At 36.6% G+C, this 21962-nt stretch overlaps 2 protein-coding genes across 2 annotated transcripts; one reads left to right on the forward strand and one right to left on the reverse strand.

Annotated features, from left to right (window-relative positions):
• Window positions 1-1203: 1203 nt before the first annotated feature.
• On the forward strand, window positions 1204-3753 carry LOC133529140 (uncharacterized). The gene is made up of 2 exons (XM_061866779.1): window positions 1204-1352; window positions 2141-3753. The coding sequence occupies exons 1-2, from the start codon at window positions 1277-1279 to the stop codon at window positions 2407-2409; spliced, it is 345 nt and encodes a 114-aa protein (XP_061722763.1). The 5' UTR covers window positions 1204-1276; the 3' UTR covers window positions 2410-3753.
• Window positions 3754-7035: 3282 nt separating this feature from the next.
• Window positions 7036-15816, reverse strand: LOC133528985 (uncharacterized). The gene is made up of 9 exons (XM_061866537.1): window positions 15417-15816; window positions 14385-14535; window positions 13540-13674; window positions 11282-11416; window positions 10748-10828; window positions 10316-10462; window positions 9761-9926; window positions 8206-8966; window positions 7036-8170 (listed from the first exon to the last, which is right to left on the reverse strand). Exons 1-8 carry the CDS (start codon window positions 15452-15454, stop codon window positions 8737-8739), a joined length of 1083 nt encoding a protein of 360 aa, XP_061722521.1. The 5' UTR covers window positions 15455-15816; the 3' UTR covers window positions 7036-8170; window positions 8206-8736.
• Window positions 15817-21962: the final 6146 nt, after the last annotated feature.

Consider the following 21962-nt stretch of genomic DNA (forward strand, 5'->3'; position numbering starts at 1 on the left):
TTTTTATTAGTTAGGTATTATAGATTGCATTAGTTAATTTGCTACTCACATCTTAGTTTAGTAACGTATTACATAGTTTACTTACCCATTCATTGTTTACTTTATAGTCATCATAGTTTTTCTTTTAGCTTTTAGGTTATCAATCACTAAGGAATAGCGGTGTTCCTTAACACAGGTATTTCTATGCTTAAAAAGAGGCGCCAACCTGTATTTTGTTAATTATGCTTGTTACAGAATAAATTAGTTTTTCATTTTTATTTAGATAATTCTACCTTCTCTTATAATTATCTTCTGAGACAAAACTAATGATTACTTTACTATTTATTGAAACATGACGTAAATACAGTAACACTTGTAACTCTCGGCTGGACCTCGCCTCGTTGGGTTTTGCCCGCAAATAACAACAACATTGAATAAAAAACCTTTATTGTATTAAGAGGATTCCGCGAATTAAAACAGCATATGTATAATTTACATCCGTACGTATTTATAAACATCAAACACTTATTCAGTAAATAGACCAAAGAAATAAAAATTACCATAAATTACAAATATGAAATCATTTAAAATATTAGATACTTTATTAGAGATGTATACAGATGTATACAGTCTCTAATGTTTTCTTTTGTACGTGAAACGCGAGTGAAATGTCTTGAAAACCCCGAATGGGTCGGATCAAAACCAGATGTACCGGAAATTCTCATGTTTTTATATCGATGTTTAGGAAATGAGTACTTGGAATCGAATGAACCGCTAGAAGATATGTACTTGTGGAATTTTCAGGAAGCATGCACAGTTCGGACGCTCCGGGCCTTCGGCTCTACGCGGGGCTCAATTTTAAACGTGTAAAATAAAAATTGACAAAAGGTTGTCAAGTCTTAAAGTGAGCGTAATGGTATAAAATAACACGTGTGAAAAAATCTACATAATGGGTCGAATCATGGTCGACTCTAATCGATTATTTTGCATTACAAGCTTGTACAGTTAGCAAAATTAATAGCTAAGCACTCCTGCATACATATTTTAGTACATATTTCTAAACGGGAGTGTTAAGCTAATAGTTTTGCTGACTGTACCTACATTAAACAGTATTTTTTGGTTTGGACGATACTTTATAGCATAGGGCTAAAAATTGACCACAGCACAGCCACGATACCCTAACACTAATCCAAAGCATAGTCATCAATTAAATAAGAATCAAGAGCTTGGGAAATAACCTGATGGTACTCGTAACATATAAAGTCGTACGGTCTTACTTCTAAAGTTATTATCAATCATGAAGCTGCTGGTGGTGTTACTTGTGGTGTTTGCGTTGACGACATGTCTTTGCGAGAGTGCTGCCCTAAACTCAGGTTTGTAAAGTAAGATTTTTAAATTTGGTGGGTGACAAAGTCCAGCCAAATTATGAACCCATTCACACTTAAAATGAGGTTACAAATAAATTAAAAATAATGTAAACAAATATGAGAGATTTTATTAGCATTTGACATATAACTTAAAAGGATACGATGGTTGTTTTCATTTTAACTAGTCATTGATATAAATAAAAGGGCTAAGTATACACTTTTGATATAATCATAATTGTCCACAAAAAGTACGAGATTACGAAAAATTAGATAAATTGATTTATTTACATTATTTGCAATTTTCATTGAACCTCACTTTATAACAGTTCTAAATTTTGAATTAGGTATTGGTAATTTTTCCATACAAACGTTCTCAACATTTTGACCCTAGATGAATAATTTTTACAAACTTTTATTTAACTTGCCCTGTTAGTATGTATGTATGTTTGTGTGGGTCAAATCTAGGAAGCTAAATTTGACCCACTTCCCGATTTCCGAATGGGCTGAAATTTTGCATACACATGTAAGTCGGATGACAGTGCAATATTATGGTACCATCAAGCTGATCTGATGATGGAGACAGGAAGTGGCCATGGGATCTCTGTGATAAAACACAGTCATCAAAATATGCATGAAAATCCGTTCGGTAATTTTTCAGTTTATCGCGAACAAACAGACAGACAGACACACGCGGCGGACTTTGTTTTATAAGGTATAGTGATTAAAATAAACCTGTCATTCTAAAGGGACAGATTGCCTACAGCGTTTTATTTAACTACAGTTTTGTTTTTCAGATCCAAGAATTAGAGAAACACGCGGTATTAAACCTGGTGGCGGTGGTGGAATGAAAATAGTGATCATCAAAAGTAACGGGGGTGGATGTGGTGGACGCAGTGGACAAGGGGGTAGCCGGGGGCATGGCAGCGGAGGTGGCTATGGAAGCGGCAGTGGTTACGGGAGTGGGGGCGGGGGCGGGGGCGGCGGCGGCGGCGGCGGCGGTGGCGGTGGTGGTTACGGGAGTGGATTTGGATATGGAAGCGGTGGTGGATATGGAAAGAAATAATAAACAAGCTGATGACGATGATAAATATTATGAAATGTATGTAGGTACCTACATGTGTATTTTTTGCGAGCCAGACATTAACTACTATTATAGACTATACCACGTATGTAGAGCTCAGCTTTTATGTTGTCCTACCCTACATATAGCTTGTCCTTCAGCCTTCTCCGGTCTCGACTTTCACAATTTTTCACTTTTGTTACGATTTACAATTGGGTTGGGCCCGAATTTTGCTCCGTTGCACCAACCAGCCCAGAATCTCTCCCTCATGCTGTACTGCTCTAGATTTGTTCGCCACGTATTGCACACCCAGCCGAGTTGCTGCAAAGCTACAATTGTGTTGCTGCAGTTGGTAAGGTTCGGGGCCCCCGAAGAAATCAAGTCTCGCTTTCGAGCGAGGCCAAAGGCCGAGCAGAAGGAGAGTAAATTAGATAAGAACGTTTTTTTTTTTAAATGCTAGTAATTATTTATTAAATAATAAATATAATTTTGTATAGATAGCAGTAAAGTTATAAGAAACACCATTTATGCCCAAATAAAGGATGTAAGATAAGTAAAACTGCAACGAATAATATTTACAAATATATAGAATCACAAAATTAAATTTACGTTAAAAACAGTGACATATGTTGAAGTATATTGCTGTTGAAGACCAGAACGGAACACCTGACATGTACGTCATGTTTTTAATATTTGATATATTGTTTTTGTATGATGACTATGTGTAACTAAAAGGTGTTTGGCAATATTGTCTTCAGTTCTTCGTTAAGTTTGTTCAGCAAGTAAGGTTTTTAAGCAACATTTATGTCGAGGTTAAGATCTGATGATGTATTCCATGAGGAAATTGAGGGAATTTCTCGACTTTACTCTTATCAGTACACTCAGCGATTTTTATTAAATAAAAGAACCAAGCATTTGCAATGTAGTGATATATGGAGATATAGAACTGCTCAAAAATAGAACGTCTTCAGGCCAATCGTAATTGGAGGTGCACTATGTTTGTAAACAATTGAAATTACATGTAAAACTGTTTTGTGAGGCCGATTTTTATCTTATAAAGATTATGTTCGTTTATAATCTCCAATACATCACAAGAAATGAAAATCATGTGTTAGAAGCACAAATATAATTATCTAATGCTTAGTGTTTATCGTTGTACGCAATCATAATGAACAAAATAGTGATGGTCTAGATGGATTATGTTTTGCTAACAAATGGCTCGACGACGTCAAAACATTTTCTTATGATAAAAGTTTATACTTTACTATTGTTTACCTACTAGACACTAACAGTGTCTATATTTATAATATTAAACGCTTTTTGAAATAAAAACTTAACCGAATCAAATGTTATTTATTCCTTTATCATCTAACCTGATCTCACCTTTAGATTCATGAAACTATCCGAAAATCGTTTTCTGACTTGGGAGCTGTGAGCCATGAGTCAACCACAAGTTGAGCCGTATAGGATTTACTTTATATTAGATATTCATACCATTCTACCATTAGTCGAATCGTATGAAATGTATAATATAAAGTAAACCTGACCTGACCCTGAGCGTTTATTCTTTGACCTTAACATCTAACTGGACTTGAATTCAAGATATTCTGGAGGTAAAGTACGGACGGGTAAAGTGCACATTAAGAGAATTGCTGGTAATTTCGTCTCGCTCTCTAGGTTCGTAAACAATTCGCTCCAGATATTGTTTAAAATAAACACATGATTAATGATTAGTGATGGGCTCAACGAGGGGCGGGAGGGGGTTAGGGTCGGCAACGCGCATGTAACTCCTCTGGAGTTGCAGGCGTTCATAGGCTACGGATACTGCTTACCATCAGGCGGGCCGTATGCTTGTTTGCCACCGACGTAGTATTTAAAAAAATGTCGTGATTCGGGTCTTTCTTGTACTAATGAACATACATCGGGGTTTTTGGTGCGGGAAAGTTTTACTCCAGCAAAAAACAGGTATAAACTATAAAAACCGATGCTATTTAAATATTTCTAAGGGCATTTGGAGCTGTCTAATTTTAATTCATAGTGTGGTAATTATTTTACAATAAACAAAGTTATAAATACACGAAAACATTCCCGCATCAAAAACCCCGATGTATGCTAATGAATTTCAGGCATAGGACGTACGTTTTGTCTACATACGTACCTCCATAGATGCACTCTATCTCGTCTTCCTTAGGGAATCAAATTGCACAAATCTTGGCAGAGTGTCATCGGACATGTTTGTCGTAAACAAAATTAAAATAATCATCGCTTGGTTTCATCGCTGCATGAGCGCTAAGGATGGTATTTTCTACTTACCTTCGAGAATATCCCAACTCCGGCATAGCCTTGAACACGGTTAAAATTGTAAACCTCTAGGTTTTGTAGCATTCGAACTATTGGGATTCTAATTTCCCTTCTTGAATTCGACTCGTGTTTAATGCTTGCTCCGATTTTACTCTGTTCTGCTCTGCACTTTAAATGAATAGAGTTAAGTTCATATCAATAATATCTGTTTACAATTTTTGACAGAATAACAGTTGCTAGGTAACAACATTATGAATAAAGATAGGTGTTGACATACGAGGTACATGCAACCTTCTTAATGTTGTATTCTTCTTCTTCTTCCTTCTGCCCTTATCCCACGTTATGTGGGGTCGGCACAACATGTTCTTCTCTTCCATTCTCCTCTATCTTTCGCCACCTCAGCACTCACTCCTTTTTCATATCCTCTTTCACACAATCCATCCATCGTTTTTTGGGTCTACCATCCGCTCATGCCTTTTATAGTGACATCTGGTGATGTAATTTGCATGCAAGTCATCTTTTCGGATCCCATTAATAGAAATCGCCGTCATCTTTACTAATATTAACAACATTTCTAAGTGTAGCCCCCTGTACTAAACACAATGAAGTGCCGGCACTTCATTGACGTGCGGAAACATTTTATTACAGTTGCCGACTCTAGTACTATACATCAATGGGTAAATACATTGACGATCAGCGATAGCAGCATGGTTCCATTTTCATCACCTGTCACTATGCCTGTCACATTCGCACTCACATACTTGTTAGAACGCGACAGGCATGGTGACAAATGATAAAAAGCCGACCATCTTATGCCTCTGTACGCTAGCTAAATGACAAAATACAGTGTATCACTTTTTAACACCACGTGATTCAAAAGATATGGACACTGTCGTTATACGCTGTCACGTCCGTACATAGTTAAGTACATGAGTTCATTCCTGTTCATTCAGATGAGCTGGAGGTAATTTGAAGGTTAATAAAAAAAATAGGAGGAAAATTATATTATTCATTTTTACCTTCATAATCATAATGACTTATCATAATAACTACAGATGTAGATTCAAATCAAAGAAACACTCCGAATAATGAGTGGTAATCAATAATGTTATCAGTAAAATTGGTTATGAGATTAATGAGGTTTGTGGTGGGTCCGATAATATACATAATGTGCAGATAAAATTGGCTATCTTAGAAACCCAATGGTTGAATTATCATTCCATCGCCGATTAAATGAGTATACTCGGACTGAAAAATCGGCCAAGTGCGATACGGACTCGCGCTCCAAGAGTTCCTCAGATTTAATTTTACAAAATTAAGGCCTATTACCCAGTAGTTTCAGAAATAAAGGAGAATGGTTAGAAACTTTTTCTTTTAAGAAGAAAATGAAGGACCTGTGTGAAATCACCGCATTCATACAAACGTATTAGTTAGCTCCTGAAACCTCAAAGCTTTGTCACCGATAGCACGCTAGGTAGGTATTTCGTAATGCGAACGCAGCTCTCCCATAAATCTGCCATGTAAGGGGCACTCGGAGAATTGAACTCCTTGGTGTTTTTGGTATGTCGTGAGGAATGTTCAAACATGTTTTTTTTTCAATCGTCGCATTGCGTATTTTGTATGAAGTCTGCAGTAGGTACTATATTATAGACCTATACTTATAGATCGCGAGCCAGGAACAGATTTCCATGACCAATGTGGGCTGAAAATGACAGCCACCGAAACACGTAAAAAAAACATCACAAATAAATGTCCTTACCAGGATTCGAACCCAGGACCATCGGCTTCACAGGCAGGGTCACTACACTACCCACTAGGCCAGACTAGTCAATGTTTTACGATGTTCATGTTGACGGACTTTCCACCGCGGTACAACAGGCTGACCATTTTTTAAATTCATAATACCATCTAAACTATCATCTGACAAAGTATCCGTAGCAAGCCTGGAGGCGATGACTGACGATATATGCTCCAGGCCCGCGGTCTATTATGTACATTACTTCCTGTGTGTTTATTTGTAAAATTTTTAGGTTGTGCAATTTGTGAATTTACATCAAACATCTTGGTGGCTTCACTTTTTAAATCAATCCTTGTGTCCTAAGGGCCAATCTTGCCAAGGGAAGTTTCATCGGCTGCAACAACCACTAATAAGCTTTTAGATTAAGCTGTTAGGTAATAGAAATAACTTATTTTTTGATAAAAAAAAATACAAGTTTACATAATTATATTTATTCTATCAAGTGACATTCATTTAATATATCACATGTTAAGCTTATTTAAGGGCTAAAAATTACTTTGAGAAAATCCTTACAATAAATCTAGGTACTAAGTAATAGCTTAAATAAACAAAGATATTAGACTAAACCTATATGTACATCATTTTTATCCTTATATCAAATGATTACAGTGGCAGCAGTTCCAATAATGACCTACTTATTGGTATAAAAACTTTTCATATGCAGGTGTACAAAGGCTCGGGTGTTATGGATTGTAAAAAAAGATTTTTAATTATGTCACAAACTCAGACAAACCAAGTAGGTATAAAACATTTTTAATTTAAAAATACTGAAGTTTATAAGTTACTGTTTTTGTTTTATGTAATTTAATAACCGTTTAATATATTTTTACACAATTTTCAACCGTGGCTGAATGCCGGATGGGTATGTGCCTTCGATGATTAACCTGTCAAAAAATTACAATATGGCGAACGAATGTATGAAATGTCACCGAATTCAAGAAATAATTCGCTTAGAATTTCGTTTTTTCGCAAGTGTGATGTAAGACATTGTGTGTAACCCCGGGGGTAAGAATATTGCGAATCTGGGTCTTTAATTCAACACACCCTCGTTTCCAATGGTTCACTTATACCCCTCGTATTTATTGCTGAAGCCCCTCTTAGTTATGCAAAGTTTTGCATGAAGAATAAACAAACACTACAAATAGGTACACAGGTACTGTAATATAAGTATTTATTTAATTATTTTTTATTTGCTAAGTACGAGTATTTACATAAAAAACTTACACAACAAATTGACTGACATATGGTCAATGATTTGTCAGTCAATAAAGCCTAGTTTACCCTCTGGGTTGGAAGGTCAGATGGAAATCGCTTTCGTAAAAACTAGTGCCTACGCCAATTCTTAGGATTAGTTACCAAGCGAACCCGAGGCTCCCATGAGCCGTGGCAATAATGCCGGGAGAAGCGAGGAAGAAGAAATGGTCACTGATTGAATGTCTGTTTTCTTAGTTTCTTAGTCATTTGTATCTTTTTTATCAACTAATAATATCAATGTTATCAACTTTTGGGTCGTATTAATTTATATCATAACCAACCAAGAGTTGATAAAACCAGAAGGCCTAACCAATCATACATCAAAAACCGCCAAACGAAAACAAAACATTATCAGCTTGACCGATGCTACAATAAGTCACATGAAACATTAGTACCGCCGCCATAAGGTCCCTTTTGATATGGACTGTCACATACTGCGGCCACACTATGCTCCTCGCTTTGCTCCTCACGCTGCCGCGATGTTGCCCTCTCTGCCCACACCACTGTTCTACTCATGTGATTAATCCCGACGCTTTATACTTTATAATCATTGCCGGTCCTTTGATGGCCAAAAAACCGACAAAAATAGGGAGCAGCTTGACCAGGAGCATTACGAGCAGCATGACGTGGTCACACTACGTCTCAGCCTACTTCCCTCGCTACTTCCTATGCCACACGTCGAGTATGTGGCCGGGGTATTTAATTTTTGATTGACGTTTTCTATCAACGATTATCATTTTGGTTAGAATTATAACTCCTGGAAAACCTTAAAAGTTACCGAAATCGTAATACATTCCTGTTAATCGAGGTAGTTTAAATGCTGTCTTAAAGCAGCGCTGAAGAGTATTTTTTCTAAAAAACAAACATCCCTCGGCTTAATTCTATCTTATCACAAGAATGATATCTTATGACATGATAGATGACAATCTCTGGCCTTATTTGGTCTAAATAATTTAAAGAATATATCTACAAGACAATCAGCGTCTCCCCGTTGAAACTATTCTGAGGTTGTTCGTGGTGAAAAGCCGCTGGAAGGAGCTGATTAACTTCTTCGTGTTCCCGGAGCAGGGGTATTCTGAAACTGCCTTGCGGACTTCGAGGATGAAATCGTAAACTTTCCCTCTTGCGATTTTACCAGCGACTGTTCTAGGGAAATCTTCCACGAAAATGACGCCGCCATGTATGTGTTTGGGAACGGATAATTTACCTGTAAAATGTCATTTAATAATTAATCTTTGTGTTTAGTCGAGTACAAAAGTATAGCTAGCCATATTCAGACCAATATAGGACCAACTTAGCTTGGCCTGACTCTATTCAAAAACTAATTTAAAGATTAATTCAATTTACTACTACAGCATAGTAACCGGTTTAAATTAACTTGAATATGTTTGAATCTCACGGGAGTTTAATCATTCATATTACTAACATATAAAATCATAAATTCCTTAAGTGCAGCAGGCAAAGAAAAAACAAAAAAACCTCTATTTTCCTTACTGATTGGACTTTTCTTTGCTTATTTATATTTAGAACACAAAAAGTCAATGTTAAATATGTTGTACAACTGATAAATGGTACAAATAGACCTGGAGTTTCATTAAAAACAAAAGGATGGTCACGTTTGTTTCTTGACTCAATAATTTTCTACTGCAAAAACACAAAAATCCTCGAAAAATATCGAAAACTAAGGCCACACTCCACTTCTTTATGGTCTTGTCCGCAGCATACAAAACGAATCCCGGGATCTGCTTGAAGTACTTACAGCTTCGGCTCTTCTGATGCAGTTATATCGTATCTCCCATCAATATATTAATCCAGTCCCAGTATTTTTCCCCATTTAGATTACGTTCCCTCCAAATAGACCTTTAAAACACAAAATGCGCAATACTCAGTGTTTTTATTCACCGTATGCTGGTCTCTTTCCTCTTCGAGCTCACATGCCTGGGTATGCTATCCGAAAATCGAAGGCTACTGAACTCGACGTATTGTTAAAGTGGTACTTACCAGCAACGATATCTTTAACATCCTGCTCTGTAAGACTGAACCCAGGGCGTGTCTGGACACACGCGACCGCCTGCTTGCCGTCCTCAGGGTGCGGCATGCCCACAACGCACACATCCATCACTCCTGGGTGCTCCAGGATCAACTGTTCCAACTCTAAAGGTGTGACCTGGAGAAGACATGTCTAAGTGTTATTCACTCGTAATGTAAGTCAGCTCAAAAGACGGGGAATGATTAAAAAATCAACTAAACTAATATAGTTTTCACTAAGTACCTTAATCTAGCAACAATTATTAAGGCGCATTATTGAGCTCCTTAGAGAAGCAGGTATAATAAGTGATGTTGAAATATAAAATTGACCAAAGTAGATATTCCTAATACTAAATAAAATGAAGTTGATAGTAAAGGACAAATGCAACAGAAAGACGACCAATTTGTACCTTTGTTACTAGATACATTTAATGCTCGCCTAACGGGTGATTGCACACCATAGATAGAGTATAAGAATTAATAACGTTAATCAGTCCAGAAGCGAATAAAATAAACAGTCATGCTTACGTAATAGTTGCGATATCTGAACGAGCTGCTCATGCGCTCCACGTAGAAGAAGAATCCATTTTCGTCCCTGTACAGCAGATCCCCGGTCTTGTACCAGCCGTCGGGAGAGAACACGGCCGCTGTAGCTTCTGGGTTGTTGTAGTATTCCTGTGCATACAGTTTGGATAACTGTTTAAGTCTGGGTATACTTTTCATAAGAATACCTCCCATAAAATTATTATTAAAATTATTATTGGAAAGTATATTTTAAGTCTGCCGTTAATAAATTGATTACCAACCAAAATACTTATTTTGGTTGCAACATTATTCCAAATATAGCTGATAGTAACTTGGTTAGGACAAACTCGGTTAAATCGTGGTCATAAATTGCGTGATAATCAACTTGCTATTATAGTTGAACGAACATATTTTCCCGGTTAAGAAAGTACTTACCGTAAACCTTGGACCCTTAGTCCACAGTTCTCCTGTCCTATTTGGCTCAGTGATAACTTCGCCAGTTGTCGGATCCACCAACTGCAAGTACAATTATTGTATCAAAGATTGTCAGCCATAACACCAAATAGATAACTGAAGAATGTGAAGCTAGACATAGTTTAAATACCTACCGATGAATACTAATCGCTGTAACAAAGTAATATACAACTGGCATTTATCATGATTTGATAACTTAATAAGATATAAATGATGTATCTTAACCTCGCTAAAATAATTGTATATGTACGAACAATGTTCTGACAAAAATGTTTAAGGAGTTACGAAATAATGGGGCTTGGAGAAATATGTGAATCTATTAAGAAATTGTATAATAACTAAATATTTATCAAAGTTACGTTGGGGTTGGTTGGAACAATCTATAAGTGTAAGGTCCCATTTAGACGGAAGAACTTGCATGCGATTTTCGCATTGCATCGAATACTGCATGCAAGTTCTCGCGCCGTGTAAATGGGGATAAGTAAAAAAGCTTACTTGTACTGGTACTAACGATGGCAGCTCAAAGCCACAATTACCCTGAGGGCCGTTAGGCGCTGGCATCAGAATACAACCGACACATTCGGTCTGTCCCATGAGGTTCCATACGAGGCCTTCAGGTCCCACCCTTTCCTTAAAATAAAAATTCTGGTATATTGACATAGAAGTTAGAACATGCAGGAAAGATTGTCCAATTACGAGTTTTATAAATATTTCTTTAGTCACGTTCCCGAGCAAGAAAATAAATCTCATTACTTGTCGCTCGTCTGTTAAATAATCCTACGGACACTGCGACACTCTCCGATGTTTATTTTGAATTCGGCTCATAAAGGAACGTTATCAAGAGAAAATGCAGCCCCATTTGAAGCTTGTCAGAATAGTACTTTTTACAATAACCCATGCTAAAGTAAAAGTTTGTATCATATTTTTTTAAAGTTGGTCAATTTTTTTAACGCAGAGTAGATCTGATAGTTCAATCATGTGACGTCCTTTTCTACATTATTTACGAGGCTTTGATTTCCGATAAACTGATAAAGTTTATAATCTTCTATCTTACTATATTGTTTGTTATTAATTACAACGAGTACGTGATAAGCTAATGATAAGAGCCTACATAAGAATGTCGAAATTAAAGACCATGCCGAATCAATCAATTCATCAATCAGCAGTGTAAGAATGTGTATAATTTATACATCTACGATAGATAGAGATACAATTTAGGTATTCATTATGTTACCTTTACATTAAGGATTTACTTATAACTTGCACCGTTTTTAGGGTTCGGAAATGTAACGATTACATCGTGGCCGTCTGTCCGTGTGCCATAGCCATATTAGGTTGCTAAGAGAGTTATTTGATTCAGTGTATACTTTTGGTAGTAATCACTAAACACACATCCATCGACGATACGACGTCGTATCGTGAATATGTGTGTTAGCCCCGCGATACAAAGCCGTAACGTTGCACGACGTCGTATCGTGGTTATGTGTGTTGGCCCTAAGGCATGGTCCGACACGCACTTGACTAATTCTTATTTATTTACTCTTTTAATAACAAATTGCCGTAAAACACAGACATTAAATAAAATAATTAAAACGAAATGTTTCGCTCCATATCGAAAAACTTCATCTAAGGGTCTCCCCAAACTAGTCGACGCCGTTTCGGCAAATCGCGTACGGAAAAAGCTTTATGTGAACGCAATAAGAGCGAATAAGTCGTAAATCGGCTCGGCCCACGCGAAACGACGTCTTTCGACGGGAAAACGGCGTTTTGCCGTAAAGCTGTTCGCATTCGTACGACGCTGTTTGCAGCCTACCGCACACGTTCGCATTCATAAATCTCCTTATACCGCCGTACGGTGCCGGAAAGAGTGGAACGGCTCCGATCACGGCCGAGTACCTACGATAAAGACCGATCAGAGGTGGCGGAAGCCGTTCAGCGTCTTCGACGGCCGAACATAGCTGACGACGGCCGAACAGAGCCGATGACGTCCGAAGTAGCTACTGATGCGTTTGTATTTGTTCATTTGAATTATTACCCACATTAAAATCTGCAATAGATCTGACAACACGGAAGTAATAATGACGGAGGAACATTTAATAATATTAGTCGGTAAATATAAGTGTTTATATGCCGTGTCTGACCCTAAGTATAGTGATCTATATTGCCACAAAGAATCAACCCACGGTCGCCTCCGCTTTTGCTGCTGTTCTAGCTCTTCCAACAAGTAGGCTACGATAAAAATGCTGGTAAGCCTTTTTTTCCATGCCCGTCAACGTAAAATATCTATGGATCCCTATTCATCATCACAGGTTATTATATAATATGTAACAATTACCAAGGAAAATAATCTTACAGGTCTGTTCAATTTCAAACTCAGGTGTTACTAACAACCAGTCTCCAAAAATGAGATTTACGATTGCCGATCACCCGCTGTCCTACATCTGTTCGTCGAACTCAACGGCTGTACGTGTGCTGTCTGACGTCTCGACGGCAGGACGGAGCACGGGAGAGCCGACCGTCGCTTTACAACTGTTGCGATAGCAAGTCGCAGGCGATCGGGCGTCTCTACGGCCGCAAGGAGGATGAGACTGCTAAACGCAAGTGTCCAACCGCGGAGACGGTCGATCGGCTAAATGCGAATAGTGTGGTGTAAAACACTCGGCGAAAGCCGACTCCGCGTCGACTGGTTTGGGGAGACCCTAAAGCTGCATGCGTTGGCTAACCGATTTTGCCAAGAACTTGTTTGTACTCACCTTCAGTTGCTTAAAAATTTCAGGGTTCATAGTGAACCCGGTGATGACGATTTTCTTGAAGCACGTAAGGTCGCAGTATTTCTCGTGTCTCACAATGTTGACAAATAGCAGTGGGCTTGAATTAACCATTGTTGGCTAAAAACATGGAATTAAATTAAATTTAGATTATAAAATGACAAAACATAAATTTAACAATCCTAACGCTAACGAATGAACCGATTTTGTCAAAATAGTTGCGTAAGAACCACTACTAGAAAACCTAGTTAAACGCATTTAAAATTTAAATAGGCAGCGCAAGCGCGCACGCACATAATAGTAACATGATTGCCGACTTCGTGAAATGAAATTCTCCATCTAAAAGAAAATTTTAAGTTTAATTGAATATAACAGTAATGATTATGAGCGAAAAGGAAAAAGGACGACCGCTTCTTCATTCAAACGTAGTCCCATTTCCCTCTCTTTTATTAACATTATTGAAAATATTTCGACACAATTTGATTGTTGGAGCGTTGAAGCGTTGGAGGTTAATTTTTTATTTATTTATTATATTAAATATCTTACATTGAACTAAACAGAAAAGTGCCGTGAAACCCTATCGGGTTTGTATACCAAAGTACACTTCAATGGCTCCACGAAAAAAATGGTTCTTTAAAAACTGCGTAGGTCTTTAGCGTTTAAGACCGCCCGTTGTCTACCATAGTCTAAGTTGTGTGGTTAATTTGTATGCCATTATGTTCTTTTCATATTGGTGAGCAATAAAGAATATTTGTATTGTATTGTAGGTCTTATTCGATAAGTAGCTCTCATTACAGCTCTTTAAAAACAGAAGGCATTGCGTACGTTACCTTATATTTGTTAATAACATCAATCATATGTTCGACGGTTTGAGGTGACGATGTTTGCACGTTGTATTGGTTGCTAGAGATGTTACTTATCGTTGATAAGTAAGATGTTATCCAGTGCATGCTTGACTGGTTCAACAAAGGAACCCTTTCTCTGAAAATATACCTCATATTTTAGAATCTTCACTAACAGAGTATGAGAGTATAATGGTTTATCCAGTAAAAAGTTGCTCAGTCGACGTTTGAACGCTAAATTACGCCGTTCGTTTCGGATCCCAGCGGGAAGATATTCGTAATATGTAATGGCTCCTGTACACGATGGCCCAGCGCTGGACCAGCGAGATCGCCATGCGATTGTTATGGCACCTCTACAAGATGGTCCAGCGCTGGACCAGCGAGATGGCCATGTGATGGTTGAGAGCACGCACTATGGAATGGGCTACGTGTAGATGCGTACGCACCACCGCTGGCCTTTGATGTGCAGACGAAAACCGACCCCGTGGCTACCCCATCGTCATCCCGCCGCGCCATACGCCATCCGACACCGCTACCCTCTCTATACGTTGGCTCATCTTAGTGGGCCAGTATGATGGCCCATCGTGTAGAGGAGATATAAGACCCATGACGCGAGCGTTTGTTTCAGCCAGAGCCAATCTTACATACACAGCCAGTGAACTCTAAGTCCTCACCACAACCAAACTATGTAGTAGATTGTGTCGCAAGGGAACAAAAATTACAAATTTATGTCGAAGGCGTGCATTGAATCCTGAACGAAGCGATGGATTCTAAAATAGAATCCAGAATAGCCCGAGGTGAAAATTATTTTGCTACCATGTGATACACTATAAGTATGTTTCAAAATATTATTTAACAAAAGTGCCACTTTGACCCCTCCTAGCCAGGGAGGAAAACGCCCTTTTCCGAATAAGTAGGTGATGTCAAAACAAAATTGTATTCAACCAACTGGTGTTAAATTTGAGTTTTCTACGTGGCGGGAAAGAAATGTATCTTTTAAAAATGGACCGAAGTACTTACTTTCCTTTTATAATTGAGCTTATTTTCACAACCTTCATAACTTCAGAGTGCTTGATGGCTGCGACCTTAGGCAGGCCAGTGGTGCCACTCGTGCTGATGAGCCACGCGTACACCTTGTCCGTGTCGAAGTTCACCAGTCTGAAACAACAGCTCTTCTTAAGACTCTTGAACTAACCCAAAAATAGACAATTAGACAAGAACGCTTAAGATTCCTTAAACTAACAGGCCAATTACAGTTTTAGTTATTAGCAGGCATCCGTGTTATTACCGCACGGTAAGACTAATAGCGAGCTATGGAGTCGACATTAGCAATAAGATTCAACTCATACTCATACTCAGTCATGTATTTAATAAGTGATTTTAATTTTATAATCAAGAAGTAGAACTTTGACGAGTTATATACTACCCTTTAATTTTGTCTTTGAATATATAAATATTACAAATAAGAATATTTGTCATTTTTTGTATTGATTAAATTACGAAATTACGTAAAAAAAAAAAACAATATGTATATTAAAAGACGTAAAAATAATATTGATATAAACTAATCAATACAAAAAAATAGTCATTATTCTTATTTGTAATATTTATGTCCCGAAAGACAAAATTAAAGGATAGTTTACAAACATTCATGTCCTTGTAAAATTAAAATCAGTAATTAAATAAATGAATGAGTATGAGTATGAATATGAGTTGAATTTTATTGCTAATATCGACTCCATTAGCTCGCTATTAGTCTTACCGTGCGACAAAAACTCCGATGCATGGTTATTAGATCTGTTTCCAATATGATCCTGATATGATACTGATCTGTCAGTGTCAAAAGTGATACTTCTTTGGAAAGAGATCTAACTAAAACTAGAATTAGCCTGTAGGGATTTATACCATACTTTACTCTTTGATGTGTACTAATCGGCATATGGCAGAAGCGATGTAGTCAGCCGGAGCCGTTCAGAGGATCAGAATTCAGCAAATGCTTAAACCATCTCAATAAACAAATTTGGTATCGACATTAATCTTTCGTGAGACATCTTAAAAATTTACATATCACGCTATTGGCGAAATGTTTCGAATTTCGAACCCATCGGGGGTCCCTCTTCAGGCTTGAAGCTTCACGATGGGTTCGAAACATTTGTCGCCAATAGCAACGAAAAAATGCAAGTGAGTTCCGTGAAATGTAAATATTTTAAATTTGGTATCCTTTTAAGATCGCTACCTCAAAATTCCTATGCAAAGGTGCACATTAAATCACTATTTTTAGTAGGTCTGTCTGTATACGACTCCATATTTGTCTGTAGGCCTAATCAATAAATTACAAAATAATCCAATAAATTTAACTTTGATTTATTAGGATTATCGCATTATTGATTGGGTCATACTGGCGCTTTATCGATTTATTACGATTGTACCTTATCAACAAGAAAAAACAGGTTGCATTATATTTGTTTACGCAATGCAATAGATATTTATTTTATACACTCAATAAAACACATGTATTTTGATTTTATAATTTAGCACTAAAATATATATTTCCATTCGTATTTAGCCCAATAGAAGTCGAAATAAATAAATAGATAGACGGCCCGATTCGAGCTTTAAGATACGTAAAACTTTTGCTAAAGATACGATATGGATTGATACGTCAGCGTCAAAAGTGACGTTTTTGTTTGAAGAAATGTTTGACGTATCTTAAAATTGGAATCGGGCCGAGAGTCAGTTTAGGGGGCGGGCACACTGGCGATTTGCGAGTGAGGAATTGAGGATTGGATGTTTACGATCAGTGTCAATTTCCCAACGTTAATCAACCACCAACATTAATTAACCATTATAAATTCAACCGTAAACTGTAACGGACGGTTATAGTTTACGGTTCATTTTATAATAGTTATTACCAATAATGGATAATTGCTTTAACGTTTCGGCTAACACTGTATACGGCAGCATTTCCACACTGTCGATTGACAAGTAGTTTTTTAAGCGAACGGCCCATTCGTTTCGTTTGTCTCTGGATAATTGACATTATAGAAAATATTTATAAACCATTTGATTTAGTTAGTTAGGTACTAATATTGTTAATACCATAGTTATGCCCCTTCGTTTGACTTGTTTGATACTTTTATTATTATGAGAACTACCAGCGTAAAACAAATTACAAATATATTTTTAAAACTCTACCAAGCTCTCATATAATATTTAAAAAAAATCGAATATAGTCCAATGAAAAGGAAAATACGGACATTTGTATGGACAAGCGGTCATACACGTTCCTTTATAAAAATTACGTAGTTTATTTTTAAAATTATATGTGAGGCAAACGAGCAGACGAACCATCTGATGCTAAGCGATTACCGTCGCTAATAGACACCCGCAATATCAGAGGGTGCGTAAGTGCGTTGCCGGCCTTTAAGATGGGAATACGCTCTTTTCTTGAAGGTCGTATCGGTTCGGAAATACCGCAGGAGCCCGTTCATTCCACAGTTTACATAGCTGTGCGAGGCCATTGATATCTAAGGATCATTGATATGTAAGGATGGGCCTTATGGGTAATAAGAATGGGGCCAGTACAGCGGTGTCACGCACACGAATTCGAGCCACGACGCGATTGGTTGATGAGATCGCATCACGCACGATTGGTCGCAACTAGTTATATAATAAAAAAAAGCAGTTAAAGTTTTAAATGCAAAATTGTTTGATGAGATCGCATCACACACGTGATTTTAGAAAAAAAAGTGGTTAAAGATTTAAATGCAAAAAAAAACGGGTTGCACTTCGGGAGTGCCGGCAGAAGTGAAAACTTGAATATTAACGTTGTGCATTTTTGATATTTTGCAATGGTTAGGGAATAATTTTGCACGAATTGCTTTAATTATCGTATAAAAGTACTATCATTTATGTGGTAAAATACAATATTCATTTATTGCGCTATCGTACACAAACATGACAATTTATAAATATCATTAAAAATTTAACACTTCAGAACTATTACAATTATTAAACATTAAAAAGTTTATCTCTCAGAAAAATCAACTTTCATCCATAATTTCAACGACTCTTACACCATCATCATTACTAGAACCATCATGGACTTTTTCGGTCAGGTCACATGTCCGTCTTACGAATGTTCAATCTGACGAATCTGTCGGTCACGTGACCTGTTTTTTTCCCCATCACACAAAGTGCACATCGCCGCTAAAGAAGTTTTCACTTCAAAAAAACATCAATTTAAAAGGCAATCTTACCGTTAAGGGATCGCTGCAAAAAGTCGCCATATTCAACCTCCCTAAAATTAAGACTATAATATAAAGTCTTACCTGAATTCATTATCCGGGGCACGGTCATCGTACGCCTTCACAAAATCTGCGTAAGATCTATCACTGTCGCCAAACGTCACTATCCTCATGTCTAACCCGAGGTCTTTAGCTGCCCTCTCGTAGTCGGCCAAGCTGGACGTTTCACAAAAAGCCATTTTTGGCTTTATTATGTTTAAGACTACCTTTACTTCCTCTGTTAAAGAAATATAAAAATTATAAACCTGTGCAATTTAAAAATAAATAATTAATCGCACTTGAATGATGTATCGTCATTCTCGTTATTAAATAAATATATATATATATTATATAAATGCAGTTATTGGTATTATAATCATCGTTGATAAAAAAAATATTCTTAAGAGGAAAGTGGACGACCGACTCTCCATATATCTTAATTTTCCACTTTGGATATTGACATTATGGAAAATATTTTTACAGAATTTTATATATTTCAGTCATAGTTATGCCCTACCATTCAATATTTTTTTTTAATCATTATAAAAGCTAAGAACGAAAAACAGTTTTCATACAAATTTAAGATGATAATATAATATTAAAAAACAAATCGAAGCTATGATTAAAACACATCAAATTTTGTAAAAATATTTTGAATTATGTTAATATCCAGAGAGGAAAATGGGGACTACGTTTGTATGGAACGGCGGTTTCGGGGCGGTCGCCCATTTTCGTCTTAACGTAATGAAATATATGAACCGATTTAAATGGTAAGATCCTATAACAGGTATCTAAGGACTTACAAATAAGAAAATAAATTAATCAGATGATAGAATAAAAACATATGTACCACATTCATAGACAGGGTCAATTCCCGACATTGGCAGTCCATTAAAGTATCCAGCGTAAAAGGGTATGTGTGCGTTAAGGTGGTTGACCGCCGACACCGCAACCACGTCGCCAGGTTTCAGACCCGCGTTCCTCAGACATCTGGCCAGCTGAATAGAACGGGCCTTCACCGATGATTTCATCTCAACTTCGCCAGTTCCAGCGTCAATCTAAAACCAATATTTATTTTATTTAAGAAGACACGTAAAACCTGGAATAGTAGATTGTTAACCAAGGGATGAAATGGTGCCTTTTACCCGACTTAAAGAAAGTTCAGAAAATAAAAAACATGTGCATTAAGAGTCACGGCTAAGTATAAACTTCAGTAGTATATCTTGCCTACTTTAAATTAAGAATTTAGGTAAATATATCATTATTTATGGATTAGGGAGTTAATTAAAAATCCTGTTAAAAACAATATATTAAAAGTACTCAGAAAGTACCATTGTACTTTCTGACTACTTTTAACATCTCTAGAGCAGAAACGTATCATTTTCTGCACAGATTTAGAACAACAACGACCCACTTTCAGAGTATGAGAAATGAAAATTACCTAGTTTTGAGGTTTTACCTTAAATACTCTGAAAATATACTTCTGGTTACAATTTCGCTGGTCAAATCCCTCGGCTGTATTATACTAAAGCTACTTACATATTTTGTACCAAAATTATACTGCTATGGAATGTAGGGTGGTAAAGATATACAATTGAAAATAAGACATGTTTTCGTGTTCTTTTCTGTAACCTTTTAAGGTTTTTCTTGGAGTTTGCCCTCGAAAATATACTCTAGTTTTCGTATGACTTTTCATTGCATTCACCCTTCATTAAAACATGTAAAAAATAAAAACTGCAATTTTGCGGCAGAATAAAAACCATTAAAAACAATTTAAATTTCAGTAACGTTTTATGTTTTAAACAAGTCCATGTGACTATCTATAAAACAAAGCAGTAAATTTTGTTCGTAAAGAGCATTACAGTAAATCTTACTAATAGTAATGAAAATCACTTTAACGTGTGCTCGATAGATGTTTTTTTTTTCAATGCCCTCTTAAGAAGTAAAAAGCACTTGTTCCCAAGGCGAAACAGATTTTTTGTAAAAAAACATAGTTAATATTAAGAGGGAAGAATAGCTTTGCGATCCTAACTAAATAACGGTAGTTTTTCTATAAAATTCCATTTCGGGAGAAAACGGTTCCCACTTACTGAATCTTAACAAATGACTGATGTTGATGTCGATCGGTTCAGCATAATACATTCTAGGTTTATAGGTTTCGCTAATTTGACAAAAAATAAATAAATATGTTTTGCAAATATTGAAAAAAAAAGGAAGACCTATAAATCTAGTTTTTCATTGTGTCAATAACATACTACAAAATCATGAAGAATGGAAAATATTTAGAAGTGGTGAAACATTTTCTCTTTTTCTATAGACGAATACGTGCTATACTTTCCTCTAAATATTTTGTATAAGTAAAAAAAAAAAATAACATAAGCAAAAATAATTATCTTAGGGTCATAACCTGCCAAACATGATCTTCTGGTGTATTGAAATAATCCAAAACTAAATTTCCAAGATGGTATGTATCGCCGGTTACTTCACTTGACGTATTTTCTTTTAATAACTGCATGTTGCCACGTAAACTTTTATTTCTAACGCCAGCCATTAACCAATTAGGTATAATCGAAGTTGATCAGAGTATTCGCTTTTATTGACTCCCCAATACCGTATGTTGTGGTGCAATTTAGGAGCGGAAGCGGTGGCTACCGTAAAACATTGAATAATATAAATAATTGTGAATATATATGAAGTGAATTTTAATGTATACAAGATGTTTATTTAGTCACCTGCGATTATTTTAGGGGGTGAATATACCGGGGGGGTCATACTGAACAACTTTTACTATAGGACCAACCCCGAAATCGCGGAAAAAAAATTACCCTCCCATACATAATGTCAAGGTCCGATAGCCAGGGGTTATAGCAGGCGACTAAATTAATACCCTGTATTCATAAGAGATTCTTGCCGTCCACATTTTATAAAACACAACATTCTTACTTTTCCCAGTCTATATTTATGAATTTTCTATTTTCGTTCACAAATATATACCTATTCACGGATAACAACGCATTGGGTTCCAGCGTAACTAGACCTAAATTCAAACACATGTTGCCTAAGCTATATGTAAACTTGTCACTAACTAACTGCAAAAAATGCCTATATTATGTGTATTAAAGGGGGAGGCCTATGTTCAGTAGTGGACGTCTTATGGCTGATATGATGATGATGTGTATCACAATTTATAACAAGTTACCTAATCGTTTTAAAGATTTTATGGATTTCAAACTATTCCAGTCGAAAACAAAAATGTGGCTTATAGAGAAATGTCTTTACT

Source organism: Cydia pomonella, chromosome 20 (genome assembly GCF_033807575.1).
Source record: "Cydia pomonella isolate Wapato2018A chromosome 20, ilCydPomo1, whole genome shotgun sequence".
NCBI classification, from domain to species: Eukaryota; Metazoa; Arthropoda; class Insecta; order Lepidoptera; family Tortricidae; genus Cydia; species Cydia pomonella.